This window comes from Anastrepha obliqua, chromosome 5 (assembly GCF_027943255.1).
Source record: "Anastrepha obliqua isolate idAnaObli1 chromosome 5, idAnaObli1_1.0, whole genome shotgun sequence".
NCBI lineage: Eukaryota > Metazoa > Arthropoda > Insecta > Diptera > Tephritidae > Anastrepha > Anastrepha obliqua.
The window spans coordinates 120,436,586-120,455,148 of NC_072896.1; the positions used below are offsets into that span (position 1 = coordinate 120,436,586).

The 18,563-nt window shown below is 35.0% G+C and overlaps 1 protein-coding gene across 4 annotated transcripts in view; it reads left to right on the plus strand.

Annotated features, from left to right (window-relative positions):
• Positions 1 to 18,563, plus strand: part of LOC129249346 (reticulon-1-A) — a 91,152-nt gene that overhangs the window by 50,857 nt on the left and 21,732 nt on the right. Inside the window, exons 1-2 of one of the 4 annotated variants that reach the window (XM_054889113.1) lie at positions 3,653 to 3,692; positions 4,885 to 5,048. The exons of the other annotated variants lie outside the window; for them this stretch is intronic. Coding sequence (XP_054745088.1) covers positions 4,979 to 5,048 — 70 coding nt within the window. The 5' untranslated portion in view covers positions 3,653 to 3,692; positions 4,885 to 4,978. Of the gene's footprint in view, positions 1 to 3,652; positions 3,693 to 4,884; positions 5,049 to 18,563 lie in introns of those variants that run through there. 4 annotated transcript variants of the gene reach the window in all.

Below are 18,563 nucleotides of genomic sequence, written 5' to 3' on the forward strand. Positions count from 1 at the left end.
TAAATTACTTTATTTTCATTTATTATAACAAATTTTTTAATTCTGAAGGCAAACCGCTACACATAAGATTACAAAGTTTTTTGAGTTTCCAATATAAAATTTTAATTTTTTTTTTAATTTTGCAAAAACAACGAAGAGCGAAAGTAGTTTCGTTGTTAAAAAGATTAAAAAATTTTCATCACATAACCCTAATAAAATGTTGAAAGTCAATTTGGGAAAGGAAAATATTGCGAATTTTGGTAGAAACTACAAAACGGCAGCTCTGGATTGCGGTGATTTCGTTATGGACAATGCCTCGTTATTGGCGCTCAGGGCTGCCTGCAATTTACTGCTGCACAAGGCTTGCTTCTCATCTGCTCTCTGTACAAACGATGGACACATGTATACATATGCGTGCATATTAAAAACCGGCCAGCATGGTTGGCTTCCCTGGTTATCGTGTCTGTATGGCTGGCTGCCTACTTGATGTTCTCAGACATGCATATGTATGTATGAATGTGCGTATGTGTGGTATTTGTAAGTAAATGCAGGTATATACTGTTTACATTTGCAATTACAACTAACCTCTTTGTTTATATTACAAATGTGGAAAATATTGATGGAAAAAAATCAGCAATGCCATGTTGTATTTTACTATTTTTCACTGTTACTCTTTGGCTTATTAAGTGCTGATCTATTATAGTGATCATGCATTGTACGTATGTACATATTATTATTTTTTTTATATATTATATGTATGTATGTATGTATACGATTTTTACGCTACATCTCTACGCCTATGCCCTTACTTGCTGCTTGCTTTTGTTCATTTTCATTGCTGATCTTTGTGGTGCACACGCACACATGTACGAAAAATTATTTTAAATCAATTGTAATGGCGAACAGAATTAAGGTACAGTCAGACTTGGCAAGAAAAGTGTTTTTCCAACATACTTTGCTGCCGAAAATGTGTAATTTCCCGCTAGAGGAAACGAAATATAATTTTAGAAAATTCTCGGCAAGACAACTTGCATAGTCTAATTGCAATTAACAAAAAATGAATGCTAAAATTTCTGTCAAGTTTTCCATTCTACAGAAAGTGTTGTTAACTGACATTATTATCAAATTAATATGGAATATTTAAAAAATATTGGATAAAATCCTTCAGATATGCTTAAAAAAATTGCCCTTGGCGTTCATGATTTAAGTTGTCTAATAAAGGGTGGTTACATTTTAAGGGCCGGTGTTGATTTTGAATAAAATAAAATTTTTTAGAAAATTATTGTCATTTATCTTTATTATGATAATATTGGTATGGCTCAATTACGTATGGAACAAAATATCGGTCAAATGACCGTCGCAGCCTCGGCGGCACACCTCCAAAGACCACCAAATGCAAATAGTTCCTTATCTAACGGGTGGTTAAGTTTCAAGGGCCGGTGTTGATTTTGAATAAAATACATTTTTTTTTAGGAAATTATTGTCATTTCTCTTTATTATGATAATATTGGTATGGCTCAATTACGTATGGAACAAAATATCGCCTAAATGGCCGTCGCAGCCTCGGCGGCACACCTCCAAAGACCACCAAATGCAAATAGTTCCTTATCTAAAGGGTGGTTAAGTTTCAAGGGCCGGTGTTGATTTTGAATAAAATACAATTTTTTTAGGAAATTATTCTCATTTCTCTATATTATGATAATATTGGTATGGTTAAATTACGTATGGAACAAAATATAGGCCAAATGACCGCCGCGGCCTCGGCGGCACACCTCCATCCGATGGTCCAAATTTTCGATGACGCTGAGGCATAATTGAGGTTCTATGCCGTTAATGTGCCGAATTATCTCATCCTTTAGCTTTTGAATTGTTGCTGGCTTAGCGACGTATACCTTTTCTTTCAAATAACCCCAAAGAAAGAAGTGCAACGGTGTCGTTGACGTGTAGGTGTGGTTCACATTCAACATCGGCCCTTGAAATTTAATCAGGCTTTTGTGTATAAATAAATGTAGGTAAAAAAAATTAATAAAATAAAATAAATAAATATTAAGTTAAATAATAATAAATAAATTTTCTTTAACCGAATATTTAATTAATTTTAAATTATTAAAAGAAAAAATTACGAATATGCGCAGTGACATTCAAAATAATATCAGCGTGAAGTCAAGTCAAGTTTTGACTAAGAAATCTGTTTCATTTAATTTTTTTCTTTTTTTTATAAAATTATGGTTCTTATTGCAATAAAAACATTTTAACTTGAAAAAATTCAACAAATTTGTATCAATAATTCAAGCTTTTAGAAAAATTCTAGGAATGCAATTTTCTATCCCATTCAATTTTGGTGCAGTACTGTGTCAAAGTTCGCGTTGATTTTTTATATTATTTTTATTTTTTGTTTTTTTTTTTTTTTGTTGACGGTGTTATGCATTTTCTTTCTTAAAACGTATGCTCAACAATTTTTCGCTTTTTCAAAATTCTAACTGAAGAGGTAGAAATCTTGCCAAACGTTTTTGAGTTTTTTTAAGTTTTAAAATTTTGTACAAAATCGATCAGTCCAATTTTTGGCTACTTTTCTGATAAATCTGAATAATAAATCTAACTGAGCCCAATCAGTAAAAATGCGACGCAAACGATGGTCATTTGGTTTCAATTCTTGCACTAGCTGGCCATTTGGTTTCAATTCTTGCACTTTTGTGGGCACGTAAACCAAGATCCTTACTTGAAATTTTCCACATAGTCGAAGGGCAAGTTGAGAATGACGACGGTCCGACATTTCGGTGCCTTCTTCAACACTTGGCTCAATGAACTTCGTAAATTTCCATAATTTCGAAGCTTTTTTTTCTGACGTTAAACGATTCATGATGACTTGCCAAACCTTACTAAACAAAAATGTCAACACACTTTGCTATTTCGGCTAACAAACCATAGTTATCTATAGCGATAGTTCTCGTGCAGCCATGCACCCGATATAACGTTGATTGTCACACGCTTTCAGCTCTTTTTTCGCTTTTGTGTTTGGATAAGCCCTACTGTACCTTTTCACATAAAAAAGCAAGGTGCGCCCAGATATCTCATCAATTAAGGGCAATATAGACCCGGCCGAATAATTATGATCTCTACTTTTATCATGCGATACAACTATTTTGACCCGAATCTCCTACTTTTTGGTTAAAAAATCATGTCTATTCATAGCACTTGCTCTGAAGAATCCTCCGTTTACTCAGCGAATATTTACAAAGAAAAATTGCTGCAGAGGAATGTTGATTGTCATTCTATGAATAGCCAGAAAATTGTTTCAGTAAGCTAACGTGCTAAAAATAAACCTTTTTCTGTTTACGAAAAGTGCTTCATACTTGCTTTGCAAAATTTTTATGTATGACCTGCTTGCTGAAAGCATTTTTGTTTGTCAAGTGTGACGGCACCTTTAAAATTTAACTAGCTGCACTGCGAACGCCAAAAAGTTATCATCACGTTGTGGCCGCCACCGTTCGTCGGGGCGACGGTAGTGTACCTACCTACCTCCCTGTCGCTGTCACTGTCACTGAATGATTGTCGCCCCTATTTTGTTGTTGTTTTTCAAACAGCTTCTCAATTCTGTAACCAACCCCTGAGAGTCGGCCTGTACGTTTTGTTGTTGCATACAAGTTGCTAGTATGTGTCGATCTTTGTCTGGTTAAAGTTTGCATTCTAGTCGTCAGCTGTGCGCGATACATGTAAGATTCATTTTTCGAGTGCCTTATATTTAACGTGACTGTGTTTTTAGTGATTTCCATTGATTTGTTGTAATTTGATAAAATTAAAAAAAAAACCAAAAATTCAGTAATGATAAACCCTCTTTTTGTCTGTAGCGGGTTGGTCGATGGGCGGCGTGTGTAAATCGCGTAAAGAGTGTACCCAATAATTTAATAAAAAAATAATAAAATGTCACTTAAAAATCATGTATTTTTATGATATCGTACAAACAAGAGTCTAATTGTATGGGAGTATCCGAAAACTGATCATTTCCAACGTGTTTCTATGCGGTTTTCGCATAGCTAAAAATTTGTCAAATTCGCTTGTGTCTATTTTAGAAAAACGTCTCCTCTTTGTTGTTGGAATAATTTATGCGATTTCTGTGCGAATTGTATATTTCATATTGTGCTCGCATTGTTTTCTTCTTCAATGCAAAATAGTGTAGTGTGTACGGGCCGTTTTTAATATAGATCGAGCCAAGCGAATCCTCTCACCATTGCCCTTTAGTCTGCCACAATTCGAAACGAAGGTGTACGCACGCACGCACGCACGCATGCACACATATTTTGTAAGGTTAACCATCCATGTATGATTTTCGAATATTTAAGTACTAGGTAAGGTATTTAAGGAAGAAATCAAAATATGTACGTAATTGAGTACAGTTCGGATGCGTTATTTGCACGTCATTTCTGTTTCGAAAATATGCTTCAAATGAAATTTTACGTTTCTCTTCATTCTGTGGTCGCACCCTATGTGACTTATTCCACATTAGCGCTCCCTGTAAATATGCTTCTTTATTTTTTATTATACAACACACGCCCACGTCTCATCGCCCAACCCCGTTTGTTGGTAGGACTTATTTAGTTATCCGCAAGCCTCTGACGTCACGTAACGTCATTTAGGTAGCACGATAACGTTTCCATGCAGCAAAGTGATAATGTCGTTTGCACTTTGCTTTATCATCAGCCCGTAGATCGGTCTTTATCTTACCGTCGCCTGCCTGGCGAGTTGATAAAGAAATGCGTTCGTCGGTGCCGCGCTGTCGTCGCGTTTACTAATTCTTGCGTTGGAAAAATCATTCTTACTTTCAGTTTTTAAAATCTATTCAACGCCCGCAGTTGAAATTCTCATATTTATACAAAATTAATTTTTAAACGAATTTGTGTTTTTCAGTTTTTCAAATTTTATCGGTGCCAAACTAATTTAGAATTAAAATTAAAAAGGTGAAAGTGTAATAACAACAATTTTCAAAAATACATTAACTGCCATGGAACACGTACAGAGTTTGTTGCAAACGCTCTCCGAATTGAAGGATTTGCCGCTTAATCGCGAATCTTGTAAGTATTTCTGCCTCGTGTGCGAGAAGCAACATACCGAATTTTTCCTATCATTGAAATATTTCAAGGCTCTACTATGTACTACGTTTTGCGTGCAACTCTGTCGCAATGAGCTACGCATGCATGCTCGATTGATGTGCACCAAAGGCAGGTGCATCATTTTTACTGGGTTTTCATCAGCTGTTGCCCTTTTACTGCTTCAATGTGAGGTGGTGACATTTGCCTTTTTCTCTTACATTTTTCGGTACAATTGGCGTTGAGCGCATTTTCGCTCTCTCGTTGGCTTGCGCTTCAAATAGTGGCATTTCATTCACACAACAAGTTTGATCGCAACACGTTGCATTTGAGAGGTTGCAGTAGCGTGTAAAATTAGAAAGAATTAGCGCGATTGAAATTTTTAGAAATCGCGGGGGTTTCTTTATGCAATAAGAGTCGATTTATCAAGTAAAAAGTTCCAACTGTTTTAATAGGCTCCAATTATCTATTTTTCGTATTTTTGTTTTTGGTTATTGCAACTATTTATCTGACGATATTTCACCTTCAATTAGAAGTCATCTTCAAGCTGCACCGAACAGCCACGAGTTCACAAAAGAAAATACAAAAGCTAAAGTTCCAACACTTCTTCAAAATATGCTTATAAATATTGCAGAAACTTCGAACATTCAAATTTTAAAAGCTTTATTTCCACTGAGCTTTAATTGCAGTCCACGTCTAAATACAGCAAAAAATCGCATACTCCTTTAAATGTCGAGTCCCCAAGCAATTGTTATTGTATAAAGCATCTCTTTCTGAGCAGAGTTTATCTCAGCTGCACTAGCTTAACTGAAAATGTTATCTTAACAGTGATAGCCGAACTGTTAAATGTAAACATTCGCATGTAAAGTTTTAAGGGGCAGCCAGAGCTCTAACACGATGTACAGAGGTGTGTCAAACAGTAGACCTTTAATAAACTTTAAGTGGTTTTGAAGCAATCAGCTGATTTGCCGACGTTTCCGGTTCTATGGTAGCAGTTTGTGTGTACGAAAAAACTCAAGTTGTGTTGGTAATATGCGAAATAAAAGGAACGCAGCCACCGTTCATGTTACTTCGTTACCGTCTGATTACTTGGAGCTCAACTAAATAACTAAAAGAGAGAACTTGAATTAATAGTGTCACTTTTATTTCAAAAATTACCATTCCCTTTTTCTTTAACGAATTCATGAACGAACTAAATACTCTATATGGAAATAACGAATGCCAAAGAGCAATCCAAATGCATCAAACTGCCAGATAACTCTTTTTTTAATAAAAATACAAACTTCTCTGTTACCCAACTCTGCTCTGGAAGCCTCGAAAATAAAATAATATTAATAATAATAATAAAAAATACATCAGCTTTAATAAATCATATGTTTAAGTGGACTTTAATGCGCTAGATTTACTTCATATTTTTGAAACTTAACAGAACTCCTAACTTCATGGTGGAAATAGGCCATAACTCTCCCTCTCACTCTCTCTCTCTCTCTGCCATTCAATGAATGTGCCCTCATTATTGCTATTCACTGTAATTTGAAAATAAATTACAAATAATTTGTCAGATGAAAAATTAAATACAAATTATTTGTATTAAAAATATGTAAATTTGGCATAAAGTCAAATTATGTCATCAAACAGTAAAAGGCCAAATACGGCACGACAAACTTCGGTGTAGCAACAATTAGCAATGAAATAAATAATAAAATATGGCAGAGCATACATAATTGAAGTGAACTTGTCTAATAAAAGGTGAATATAATTCACAGTTTTTACTAATTGCTGCCATTGATTCATATGCAAATTGACGATATTAAAATGCTTTAAGGGGTAACCGCGCTCTCGCGGACGAAAAGTTCGACCATTTATTTTGAGACCGTAAAAGAGAAATGAAGATATTATTAAATAGATATGTTAATGTGAAAAGTAGTGTTTGTTTAACGCTTTAATTCTATCCAAAATGGCGATGAAAGAGCCAATCTTGGAAGTAGCTTGTTTTAACTTTTTCAGAAGTGAGCAAATTTCTCGTAAAGTGCAAGATCTGAAATAATAAACAAATATTTTTATATTTGATTACTATTGCCTTGCGAAATCTAATAAATGGGACTTTTTAAATCAGTTTTTATAGAAATGTTGCATTTTTGAAAAAAAAAAACGTTTCTTTATTTGGCTAAAAAGCGATATGTAATTAGAGAGTAGCTTAAAAGGAGCAGTACAAACGGCTTGACACTACTTTAGACTAGGTGTGTTCCTCTTGTATTTTTTGTGGAAAATGTCATAAAATTTCAAAGAAATGTTTCCTCTTTTTTGCGTACGAGAGGGAGGGTGATATTAATTTTATTTAGAATTATGTAAACAATTTATTTTAAAAATATCACCGCTATGTAGTTAATATTAAATAAATTACTAATAATTAATATCTTTATTATATTTTTTATTTATAATTAAATAAATTACTACTAATAACAAATAACACTGTGCTACAGGGTTTTTGTATTTTTACTGCCTTTCTGCATACAATATCGTGAGACATTTGTGGTGTATTAGACAAACGAGGTGTGTTCAGAAAGTATTGCGAATTTTGTGTTTCTTCAAAAATTATTTATTTATTCTTTAATATCTATTTTGTTATATTATCTATAGATAATAGATTAAATTATGATTATGCACTTGTGCCAACGTTTTTTCCAATCTTCGAAGCACTTCAAAAAATCATTTTTTTATCCTGTTCAGCTCCTCCTTCGATGCCGTCTTTATCTCGTCAATCGTAGCGTAGCGTCGTCCTTTCATGGGCCTCTTCAGTTTCGGGAACAAGAAAAATTCACAGGGGGCCAGATCTGGGGAATACGGTGGCTGTGGCATAGTTAGCGTGTTGTTTTTGGCAAAAAGTCGCACACAAGCAACGATGTGTGAGTGATGTCGTGATGCAAGAGCCAATTTTTGTTCTTCTACAAATCCGGGCGTTTCTGGCGGATTGCTTCGCGCAAATTGCGCATAACTTGCAGGTAATATTCCTTATTGACCGTTTACCATGTGGCAAGAACTCATGATGCACAACACCCCTGCAATCGAAGAAAACGGTAAGCAAAACTTTTACATTCGATCGAACTTAACGCGCTTTTTTCGATCTTGGTTCGTGCGGCAGCTTCCATTGAGATGATTGAGCTTTGGTTTCCACGTCTTAACCATAAGCCCACGATTCGTCACCAGTTATGACCCTCTGGAGCAAATGCGGGTCGTCGCGGACAGAGTCCAACATCTCATTAGCAATGTTCATGCGCTGCTGCTTTTGGTCGAAATTGAGCAGTTTTGGTACGAATTTTGTGGTGACCCGTCTCATGCCCAAATCATTGAAAAAAATCGAATAGCACAAGCCAATCGATATGTCTAGGTCCTCAGCAACTTCTCTAACGGTGATTCGACGATTGGCCAATAACATTTTCTCCACTTCATCAATTTTTAAGTCTGATGTTGAAGTGCTCGGGCGTCCGGCACGCCGGCAGGCTTTTCGTCGTTCACATCTTCTCGGCCTTCTGAGAACATTTTGTACCACCGATAAACGTTGCTTTGGTCCAAAGTAGCTTCTCCGTATGACACAGTCAATATTCGGAATGCATCTGCGCACTTAATTTCGTTTTTCGCACAAAATTTGATACAGGTTCTTTGATCCATATTTTTGAATAGGTAAAATTCGAAGACGATCCGAAACACGTGCAAGCAAAGCAGCTTTCAACAATTAACTGAACATTCAAAACTCGTCAGCATGAGTGACAGAGATGAGCACCAACATATCGCCACAAAAAAATTGAAATTCGAATATACGTTTTTGAACACTCCTCGTATAACTATTTAATGGGAACCGAAGTCTGGAATAAGAAATTATTTCCTAAGTCTATTGAGAATTGCATATATCCTAATGCAAACAGCGAATGGAATACAAAAATCAAACGTCACTCTTAGCATCGATAAAAGTTGTATGGGGCTATCAATTATTTAAAAGGAATGTCGATCGATAAGAATTTAATTTGCTTTACTGAAAATAATAGTTTATACAATAATTTTTTTTTGTTTTTTATTAAAACAGCTGCATCTACTATTTGTATTCAAGTGTATTGAAAATGGAAGAATATTTTCTCATTCTTCGTGAAAAGTGAGAATAAAGAAAATTCTTTATTTATTTATTTAAGAAATGAGACTGCATCTGTAAAACCTTCCACTTTGTTGTAAGTGTGACTGTAACTCAACTTTATACAAACAGCACAGAAATTTAATAGGTCATTGGATTTATTTTGATATCGAAATAATTTTGCATACCAATTTTTATTGTGCGTAGTTATTATTGACCAGCTATGCTCATTTTAAGCACTAACCTACCTTGTAACTAGCGTAACGCAAATACAGCTGCGGACACTGAAATGTAGATACCCAAAAAATCATGGCTTTTACTATTGCTTCAACGGACTGTTTGGCGTTAGAGTTTCTATGTACCATATATACAGTCAACGTCAAATAAAAGTGTACACCACATATTGATAAATTTTCATTATTTATTTATTTTATGATTTGAATAATTTTTTTATAAAAATATAGTTCATACTAATATACAATAAAAACCATGTAAAGCAAAGTTTTTCATCAAAATTTCAACTTATTACTTAGAATTTTTGGAAACATTTCTGGTATGGCAGTTTTATAGATCGTTGAATTTTGGTGCAAGTTTCAAGTGGCTCAAAAATTGCGCTCATTTTTGAAAATTTTTACTGCTGCAATGTTGGTTGTTTTCTATCATATAAATAAATGTGGAGTAGGCGTTAAAGGGGGAAAATACACAAGGCCGCGACGGAAAAAATTCACAAAAATCAGTGTAATTTTTGCCCTATAGTACTTGACTCTTACACTTTACTATACCAAAATTTAATAAACTATAAAATGGCATACTTGAAATTTGTTCAGAAATTCTGAGTAAAAAGTTAGTTAGTTAAAATGTTTATGAAAATTTGGCACAGAGCTCGAAACTTTGCTTTATATGGTTTTTGTTGTAGTGTGAACTATGTCTTTATAAAAAAAATAATTGAAATTATAAAATAAGCAAATAACTAGTCAAAACTTTTCAATATATGGTTTTGACGTTGACTGTATACACCTCTGCTCAAAACAATAGGAGCACCATATTTTGGGAAATTTTGACATGTACTTTTTTATTTAGGCAGCTAATTTTTTATGTGATTTAAACTATTTTTAGACCTTCAACTTTAAATTTTGTGCTAAATTCTAAAAAGTTTAAGAAAATTCCATAAAAATTCATACAAACCTTAAAAAACCAAATTGGGTTATGTAGTTTTATTGGCAATTTACACGAATGCGAATTTTGGGAAACTTTTTACGAGTATGTGGAAAAAGTTGTCCAGTTTCCTGTTTGTGGTGTGCGTCTTGATGTTGTTCCACAAATGGAGGGACCTACAGTTTTAAGCTGCCTCCGAACGGAAGATATTTTTTATGAGGAGGTTTTCCATGGCAGAAATACACTCAGAGGCTTACCATTTCCTGCTGAGTGGCGACCGAACGAAAAACTTTCTATTATTTGATGTTCATGCATGCAGGGAGTCTGCTCACTCTCACTCATACCCGAATGGTGGTTTGTTTCTCGAATGAATTAAAATTTTATAACCAATTTTAGTTTTCGTATTGTTATATTGTCAGCTCAAGGCCTGTTTAACAGTGAATCAAGATTTGAAATTATTTTGACGCATTTTTGTAGTCCGACCCGCAAGTCGAAGCCTTTAACGCACGGTTGCTATGGTAATTTCAGTATAAACGTTTTCGATACACTCTTAATATTCTGAACATTTTTAAAAATTATCCTCTTCAGCTCAAGCGCTCTGTTAACTAATCTCTTTAAATTAGTGTTTTTTTACAGCTGCTGAGACCTTTTTGGTCTTAAAAGACTTTGTCTTCTCAACGTGTGCTTTAATCTCCTCCCAGATTGTCTTCCCACAAGTTAAAATATTACATTTTTGCATTTCGGTAATTTCTCTTCTCTGCTGCTGTTACAAGTTTTACCCGTGCTATGTTAGCATGACAGACGAGCTGATTGGCTAGGTTGAAACCATTTCTCCTATTTTACTATATCAACAATTGTCACCTTACAGTTGTACTGTTAGAAACTTCGTAGTAGTGCATCAAATATATAACGACAGTAATCGCACTCCTCTCTTGCAGCAAATAAAAGCCAAGCAAAGCCATTTTGCAAGCACTGTGCCTGTTCAGGGGAAACACGCTGTTCCTTTACTTAAATGATTTATTCATATGTATTGTCAATATGTACGCGCTACGTAGCAGCAATAATCGTGGTGTGAAACCACCCCAACACTGTATCCAAACCTTACAAATAGACACTCACACACTTGATTATGATGTCATTTTTAGAGAATGTTGAACAAACTTTTTAGGCGTTATACCCAAAATAATAACTGAAACGCAATAACTTTTATTTAACGTAATTTCTATGGATGGGTGTGTGAAGGTTTAATGCTGTGAAGTTAATGAGCAGTGAATACAAATTGTTAATTGCTTATTTATTTGAGGATGTTCAATAGGGGTATTCAGATCGAATGCGGTAACTTTACAATTCGGTATTCGGTATGCTTTCTTTTCTGTACGCACTTATGTTTCTTACTTTTTCGGTAATGAGCGATTCGATGTGAAGTGATCCAAGTTACTCTAAAAATTATTTTATTTGTAGGTTTGAGTTGAATAAGAAGTAAAGTGGAACAATTTTGAAAGTATTTATTAATTATGTGAATTTATGCAATGCTGAAAATTTTGGTAAAAAGTTTTTAAAGAGAAATACATAACTACGCTTCTTTTCAGTGTTACAAGTTTTTAATTTTGTTTTTTTTTTTTTTAATTTTTGCAAATGGCATTAAATCTTCCGATAGAGTGTTTACTTTTGTGTCACCTTGTACTTAAACAAAAATTGTTTTTGGGGAAAAAGTTTTATTTGATCATAAGAAGAAAACTGAAAGAATTTTGAAAAACATTTAATAACTTTGTGAGTTTATTCGATCTTCTTCTTCTTAATTGGCGCTATAGCCGAGTTTGGCCGAGTTTAACAAAGCGCACCACTCGTTTCTTTTTCGTGCTAACCTGCGCCAGTTGGACACACCGAGTGAAGTCAAGTCCTTCTCCACCTGATCTTTCCAACGCAGAGGAGGCCTTCCTCTTCTTCTGCTACCACCAGCTGGTACCGCATCGAATACTTTCAGAGCCGGAGCGTTTATTCAATCAATGTTAAAAAAAGGCCTGGTAAAGATACCTTGGCATCTTTTCAACATTACAAATTTTTTTTTTTTAATTTTTACAAATGGCAATATAAAACTCGGCAGGCAATGGCAACCCTTAGAGTGTATTTCTGTCATAAAAAAGCGACTCATAAAAAATTATCTGCTGTACGGAGATGGCAAAAAACTGTAGGTCCTCCAACAACTTCAAGACGCACACCACAAATAGGAGAAGGAGCTCGGCCAAACACCCAAAAAGGGTGTACGTGCCAATTATAAAGTATATATTTATAATATAAAACTTTCGATAGGGTGACCAATTTTGTTTAGCTAAAAAAAACCTTTTTTTTAATTTTTGGAGAAAAAGTTTTATTTTATCATCCTTAAAAAACGGCTCTCAGATTTTTTCTTAAGTTTTTTATTAACACCGACGATTCCATCGATTTGCAAATAGCGTATATACATATATCCGGCCAAAGACTGTCACTCCAGCAGCATTTTCCCGTACAAGCATGCGAAATCTTTATGCTACTACAACAACAACAACAGTATTTTTCACTGTTTTGCTGAATTTATATTATTTGAATATAAATCGAAGAGTTTAAGAAATCCATTATCACGGGGCATAGTCACAGCGATTAACAGAAATATATTAGAAAAAAATCCGCGGAATTTTTTTAAATGAGGAAATTTTTTTTCTGTTTTTTAACAAAAAAATTTTTTTATTTTCAAAAACGAAAAAAAGAAATAGAAAAACTTGGAACAAAAAAGTTAATTTTTTGCCTCAAAGATTAAACAAAAAAATTAATACTTTGTTCGCAAAAATATTAAAAAAATTCGAAGAATGTTTTACTGCTATCACCTTGCATGAACTCGCTTTGGTACTCCCGAATACTGTTATTATAACTCGATCTGAATACCGGCAATGTAAAAAGCTTTCGGTGATTTCAATGCCGAATTACTTATTTTACTATATTAAAAGTGTTGTTGTTCAGCATCGTCTCTCAGTTTGAAATGCTCTTGAACTTCGTGTTCTATACTAGTGTGTGTGTGTGTGTGTGTGTGTGCATATATTAATGTAATGTGCACATAAGTACTAAAAATACTAATTATTTGTATGTACGATGTAAACAAGAACAAACTTCCACTAGATAACCGCTGCCATTAACCTCTGCGGCAATTGACTGCTTGCAGCTACTCTTTGTTGCATAGACAGCAGTAATCATTACATCGATCCAAGAGTCCACATCAGTGCTGGGCGTTCATTGACCGTTCAGTTGTGGTCAGCCTTAAGCAGAAAGGCCTATTTTTATACCCACTTACAGATGTGTGTATGAATGTATGTATGTTTATAGTATATTTGTGTGCAGATACCCATACCTTGCAGTGCACACACGAACCACATCAAATGTTGTTAACAGTACTTTTACGTGGCGATGCCATTTTGTGTGGTAATTGTCACATTCTACTTAAATTCTTCACAATTTTTAAGTCAGTCCAGCAGCATGCCGACGCTGCTGTTACTTTAGGCGATGAGAAAATTATCGACGTATTATTTGAAATTTGTTTCTTTCTTCTGAAATACGTTTTTGCCTTCCGATTTTAGGATTATAAATTGAAATAAAAACACGCAAATGTTAGTAAGATTTTGAAGAAAACGGAAGTACATATTAGATTTTTGCAGTGTTAGAAAGTTTCCTTGCATTATTGATCTCGAAGACAAGACCACCATGGGATGCTTATCTCCAGAACTGGTTGTAGTTGCTGGGTTATTCGCTTATACCAATAATTTCAAGTCGTGTCACAGAAAAGAGATATCTATTACATGATTCATGATACCGGGGGGCAGTTCTATTTTCGGAGAAAAGTTTTCATCTCGCACATCGTTCAGAAAATCCACAGGTTCGCGGTCAATATGATATTTAGCACCTTTCTGCTTAAAAAAGAGCTCATAAAGCGCATATCCACGATTTTTGTTTCTAAAAGAAAAGGGGGAAACGATTCAATTGAAAAAAAAATTAACTTAATTTTTAGTTAATGCGTATTTTTTCTAGTCTGTATGGTGCATTTTTTTATGATTAAATAGAAGAAGTAAATTTCTTCGGCCTCAGTGGATTTTCTCCTGCCCGTGAGGAGTTGCCTGATCTCCCATCGTGCGCGTCCCAGGTGGTGGATAGTGAGTGGCCTTCCCAGATGTGTTAGCTTCGAAAAGGTGTGATGACTCAAAGTTGGCATAGAATCAGGTCATGACCGACCGACTGTCGCTGTCCGATCCTCTTTTCTTTAAGCAAAAGGGACTGTAGGCAGCTGATTGGACTGATGATGGGCGAAACATATGGAAAAGGTAGGCATCTCAAACAGTGCACGCTGCCGCCAACATGTGGAGAGGAGGATGAGATGGCGTACCACTTTCTATGCGTCTGCCCGGCCTTCGCACGAATCAGATTTGAGAACTTTGGCACTGATGCCTTAAGAAGCGACCACCTTGGCTCCTTGGCACCACAAGATCTACGCAGATTTCTGCTTCTTAAAAAATAATTTCGTTTCTGTCGTGTAAGAAAATATGCGCAGCTATATATATCGGGAGATATATAATTTGTGCACATGGCGACGTACGTCAATCATATTTGACACTTGCGAACTAGAAAGCTGGAGTACAGAAACAGACAAGCAATAGAGCGGGTAAAGGTCAAAATAAAGGTTTCCATCAGTAGATAAACTTTTTGTACTAAAATAGTTATTCGGAAACCAAATTGCTTGATGATTAATTTTGCGCTACCTTGTACGCCTTTTGCGTCTAACACTCCGCTTAATTATTATTTTATTTTTTCGTTGGCACCGGTGTTGTTTTATTTTTTTCGTTGAAGAAGCTGCTGCTGCTCTTGTAGCTGCTGAAGCTTTTCAAAAGTACGTATACTTGCGTTTCCTATATGCTTTTATAACTCCTTTTATGATCTCTTGAAAATTAAACACTAGAAAATGGCACTATTTCATGGTGAAAAAGAATTCGGAGGTGAGACCAATGTCACTGTTAGCCGGCTCTCAGCGAAGTTGAAAGAATCTGCTGATTGGCTGACGTGACCAGGTCATGACAACAGTTTGTTTATGAAAAAACTGAGGTTGTGTTGGTGATATATGTACGAAGCCAACGCAGTCTATGATCATGTTAGTTTCTGCCTGGGCGTATTCAGCCTGAACTTAGCGGAGTAATAATAACAGAATTGGGGAATACCAAAGCGATTTCAAATAAGAGGGGAAAACAGTAAGACATTTTTTGGGATAAATTATTTATTTATTTTTTCAATGTTTTGAGCAAAACATTAACTTTTTTGTTCTCTCTGTTTTTCCTCATTTTTGAAAAACAAGTTCATTTTTGTGTAATCAGTTTTTGTTACAAATTTTTTCTTTGCAAATTTTTATTTATCAGAACTTTTCAGGTCTTTTATATTCAATTTTCCAGCAGCTAAAATATCTTATTCCAAATGACAATGACAAAACTTTTTCATCTGATAAATGAATGTAAAATTACGAGTAAGTATTTGCTTAAACCTATACCATTTTTTTCGACCTAAAGTCCAGACTTCAAGGTCAATACAAAATTTGCAAGACACAGTTTTTTTTTCTACAAACGTTCAAACCTCCGAAAAAGTATATTAAAACAAAGAGTTTTCGTCAGATGGCCCAACCAAAAAAATATTTTTTTTTAAATTTGTGGGTGCTATCAATTCTGGCTGTAATTAATTTTTGTAATTGTTGTTTTTTTTTAATGACCTATCGTTTTATTGTTGACCAGATTTTGCTCCTCTCTTTGAGCAGACTTGCAGGGTTGCAAGGGGAATATGACTCGATTTATGTGCTATTAGGTAAGCTTTCTGCGGCTCATATTCCGGTTAAGAAGAAGAAGACGTATAAATTACCATAGCATCAAAGAATTTAAACAAACTTAAAAATCTTAGAAGCGAACTGATTTTGTAAGAAGCTTTAATCTTCTAGAAATCATACCAAAATATTTCGTTAAGTAGTTTTGAAAGGAATTTCATTGTAAAGGGTGGTTAAGTTTCAAGGGCCGGTTTCGATTTTGAATAAAATAAATTTTTTTAGGAAATTATTCTAATTTCTCTTTATTATGATAATATTAGTATGGCTCAATTACGTATGGAACAAAATATCGGCCAAATGGCTGCCGCGGCCTCGGCGGCACACCTCCATCCGATGGTCCAAATATTCGATGACGCTGAGGCATAATTGAGGTTCTATACCGTTAATGTGCAGAATTATCTCATCCTTTAACTCTTGAATTGTTGCTGGCTTATCGACGTACACCTTTTCTTTCAAATAACCCCACAGAAAGAAGTCCAACGGGGTCGTTGACGTTTAGGTGTGGTTCACATTCAACATCGGCCCTTGAAATTTAACCACCCTTTGTTACAATATCCAGCAATAAATGTGTGCAAGCTCTTCGTTTGCATGAGTATTCCTGTTGCTATTGTTTTGTTGTAGCTACGTAAACATTTCCCATACAAGGACATACGTACGTAGTGTATTCGGTCAACAAGTTAAAATAAAAATTTATTTTTCATAATGCTTCGTTACTTGATGAGTCACTTGTGAATTAGCACGGCTTGGCGGCAAAACAGGAGATCTAACGTAAGTTTTTTACTGCAGACTACTATAAATGTAGAAACAAGTTTTCACCATTTTTAAACGCTATTAGGCTGCTTTAATTTTTTGCGTTAAGAAATGTCGAACTGTACTGAATTTGAAAGCCGTGTAACTTGTTATAATATCAAGCGTTCTTCCCTGTCAAAAAAGTCTGAAAACACGCTATTGAAGTCGGCGATGCTGCAGACAAATCTATCACTAACTGCCCCACTCTGCTTTGTGTTTGAAACCAGTTTGAAGTCATTCATGAAATGAGTAATATAAGACTAGTCGGTTTTTGCGTATGTGCTAATTTTTACTGGAGGTGAATATGCAGGGAAAGGAGAACATTTGTCATATACCATACTACTCTAGAACATAGAGAAACGTTTTTATAGTTAAGTTATTTTACTGGTTTTTTTTTATGATGACATTACATTTTTAATTTTATTGTGAAATAACTTGCTGAAATAATATACAGTTGCTTTTTTATTGCTTCGTTTGCGTTGTTGTTGTTTTTTTAACGCACTAAATATTCTAAAAACAATAATGACTTCACAATATTTTTCACAACAACTGAGTTTACCCCCTCCAAAGAGAGGTACTCACTCCTATTATATGAGCTCATTATTCTCAGCGACCCCAGTGCGCTTAAATGCTGTCATTTATCAAGCCCCGTTTACTCACTCACATATCGTCCTCATGCCGGTCTCAAAATGACGCATATTATTTAGGCGTGAGGTTTCCATATAAACATCTTACACATTTAAATGTGTCTTGTGTTTTTTTAATCCCCCTTTTTTTGTTTTACGAATTTCGCAAGTGTGCTCTCATTCTCTATTCTACTCTAAATGAATCACATTTTCACACCCTCAACCCCACTCAACTTTTTGTAGACATTTCATTTCACCAATTACACATTTGTATGTGTGTATTTATTCTCTTGTTACTCTCCACAAATGGGCAACAGCGCAAATACTCGTAGTGGCTACCGTTTGTAGACCAATACTGCAACTACAACACGCTGTTGAAGTGGCATCGCAATGACACGTCGCAATGCGGTGAAGTAGCGTACGGTCGTACCCCTTCTCGTCTTAACATTTTTACTATACTCGTATGTATGTAGGTGCTGCTTATTATGAGCTCATGTTCATGCTTCATGGTTTCTTCCACCTGCTTCTCATCCGATGAGTGTGCGGGTGAATGGTGGTTTTTGAAACAAGTTATACTATTTGTTTAGAGTTTTTCACTCAATTGCTGAGATTTTTTTGAGCGAAAAAAGTATTAATTCCCTAAACAATGCACTTATGTGTATATTCATAGCATTTGTATATTGCTTATTATCAAGACAGTCGGAGGGAGTGTTTATTTTGAACAATTTGAGAGTGTTGGTTCTCTCACATGCCTTTGATTAATCAACTTGAGCTTACATTGATATTACTGCACAGTAGGCTAATCTTCGCATCATCATTTTTTTAGACATTCTACTTTCTAAATTCTAAAGAAAGAAATTAGCCCAATTTCAAATTTTTTGCAGCTGTTTCGATATCTTTATGTAAATATAACATCAAAGATGTGTTTC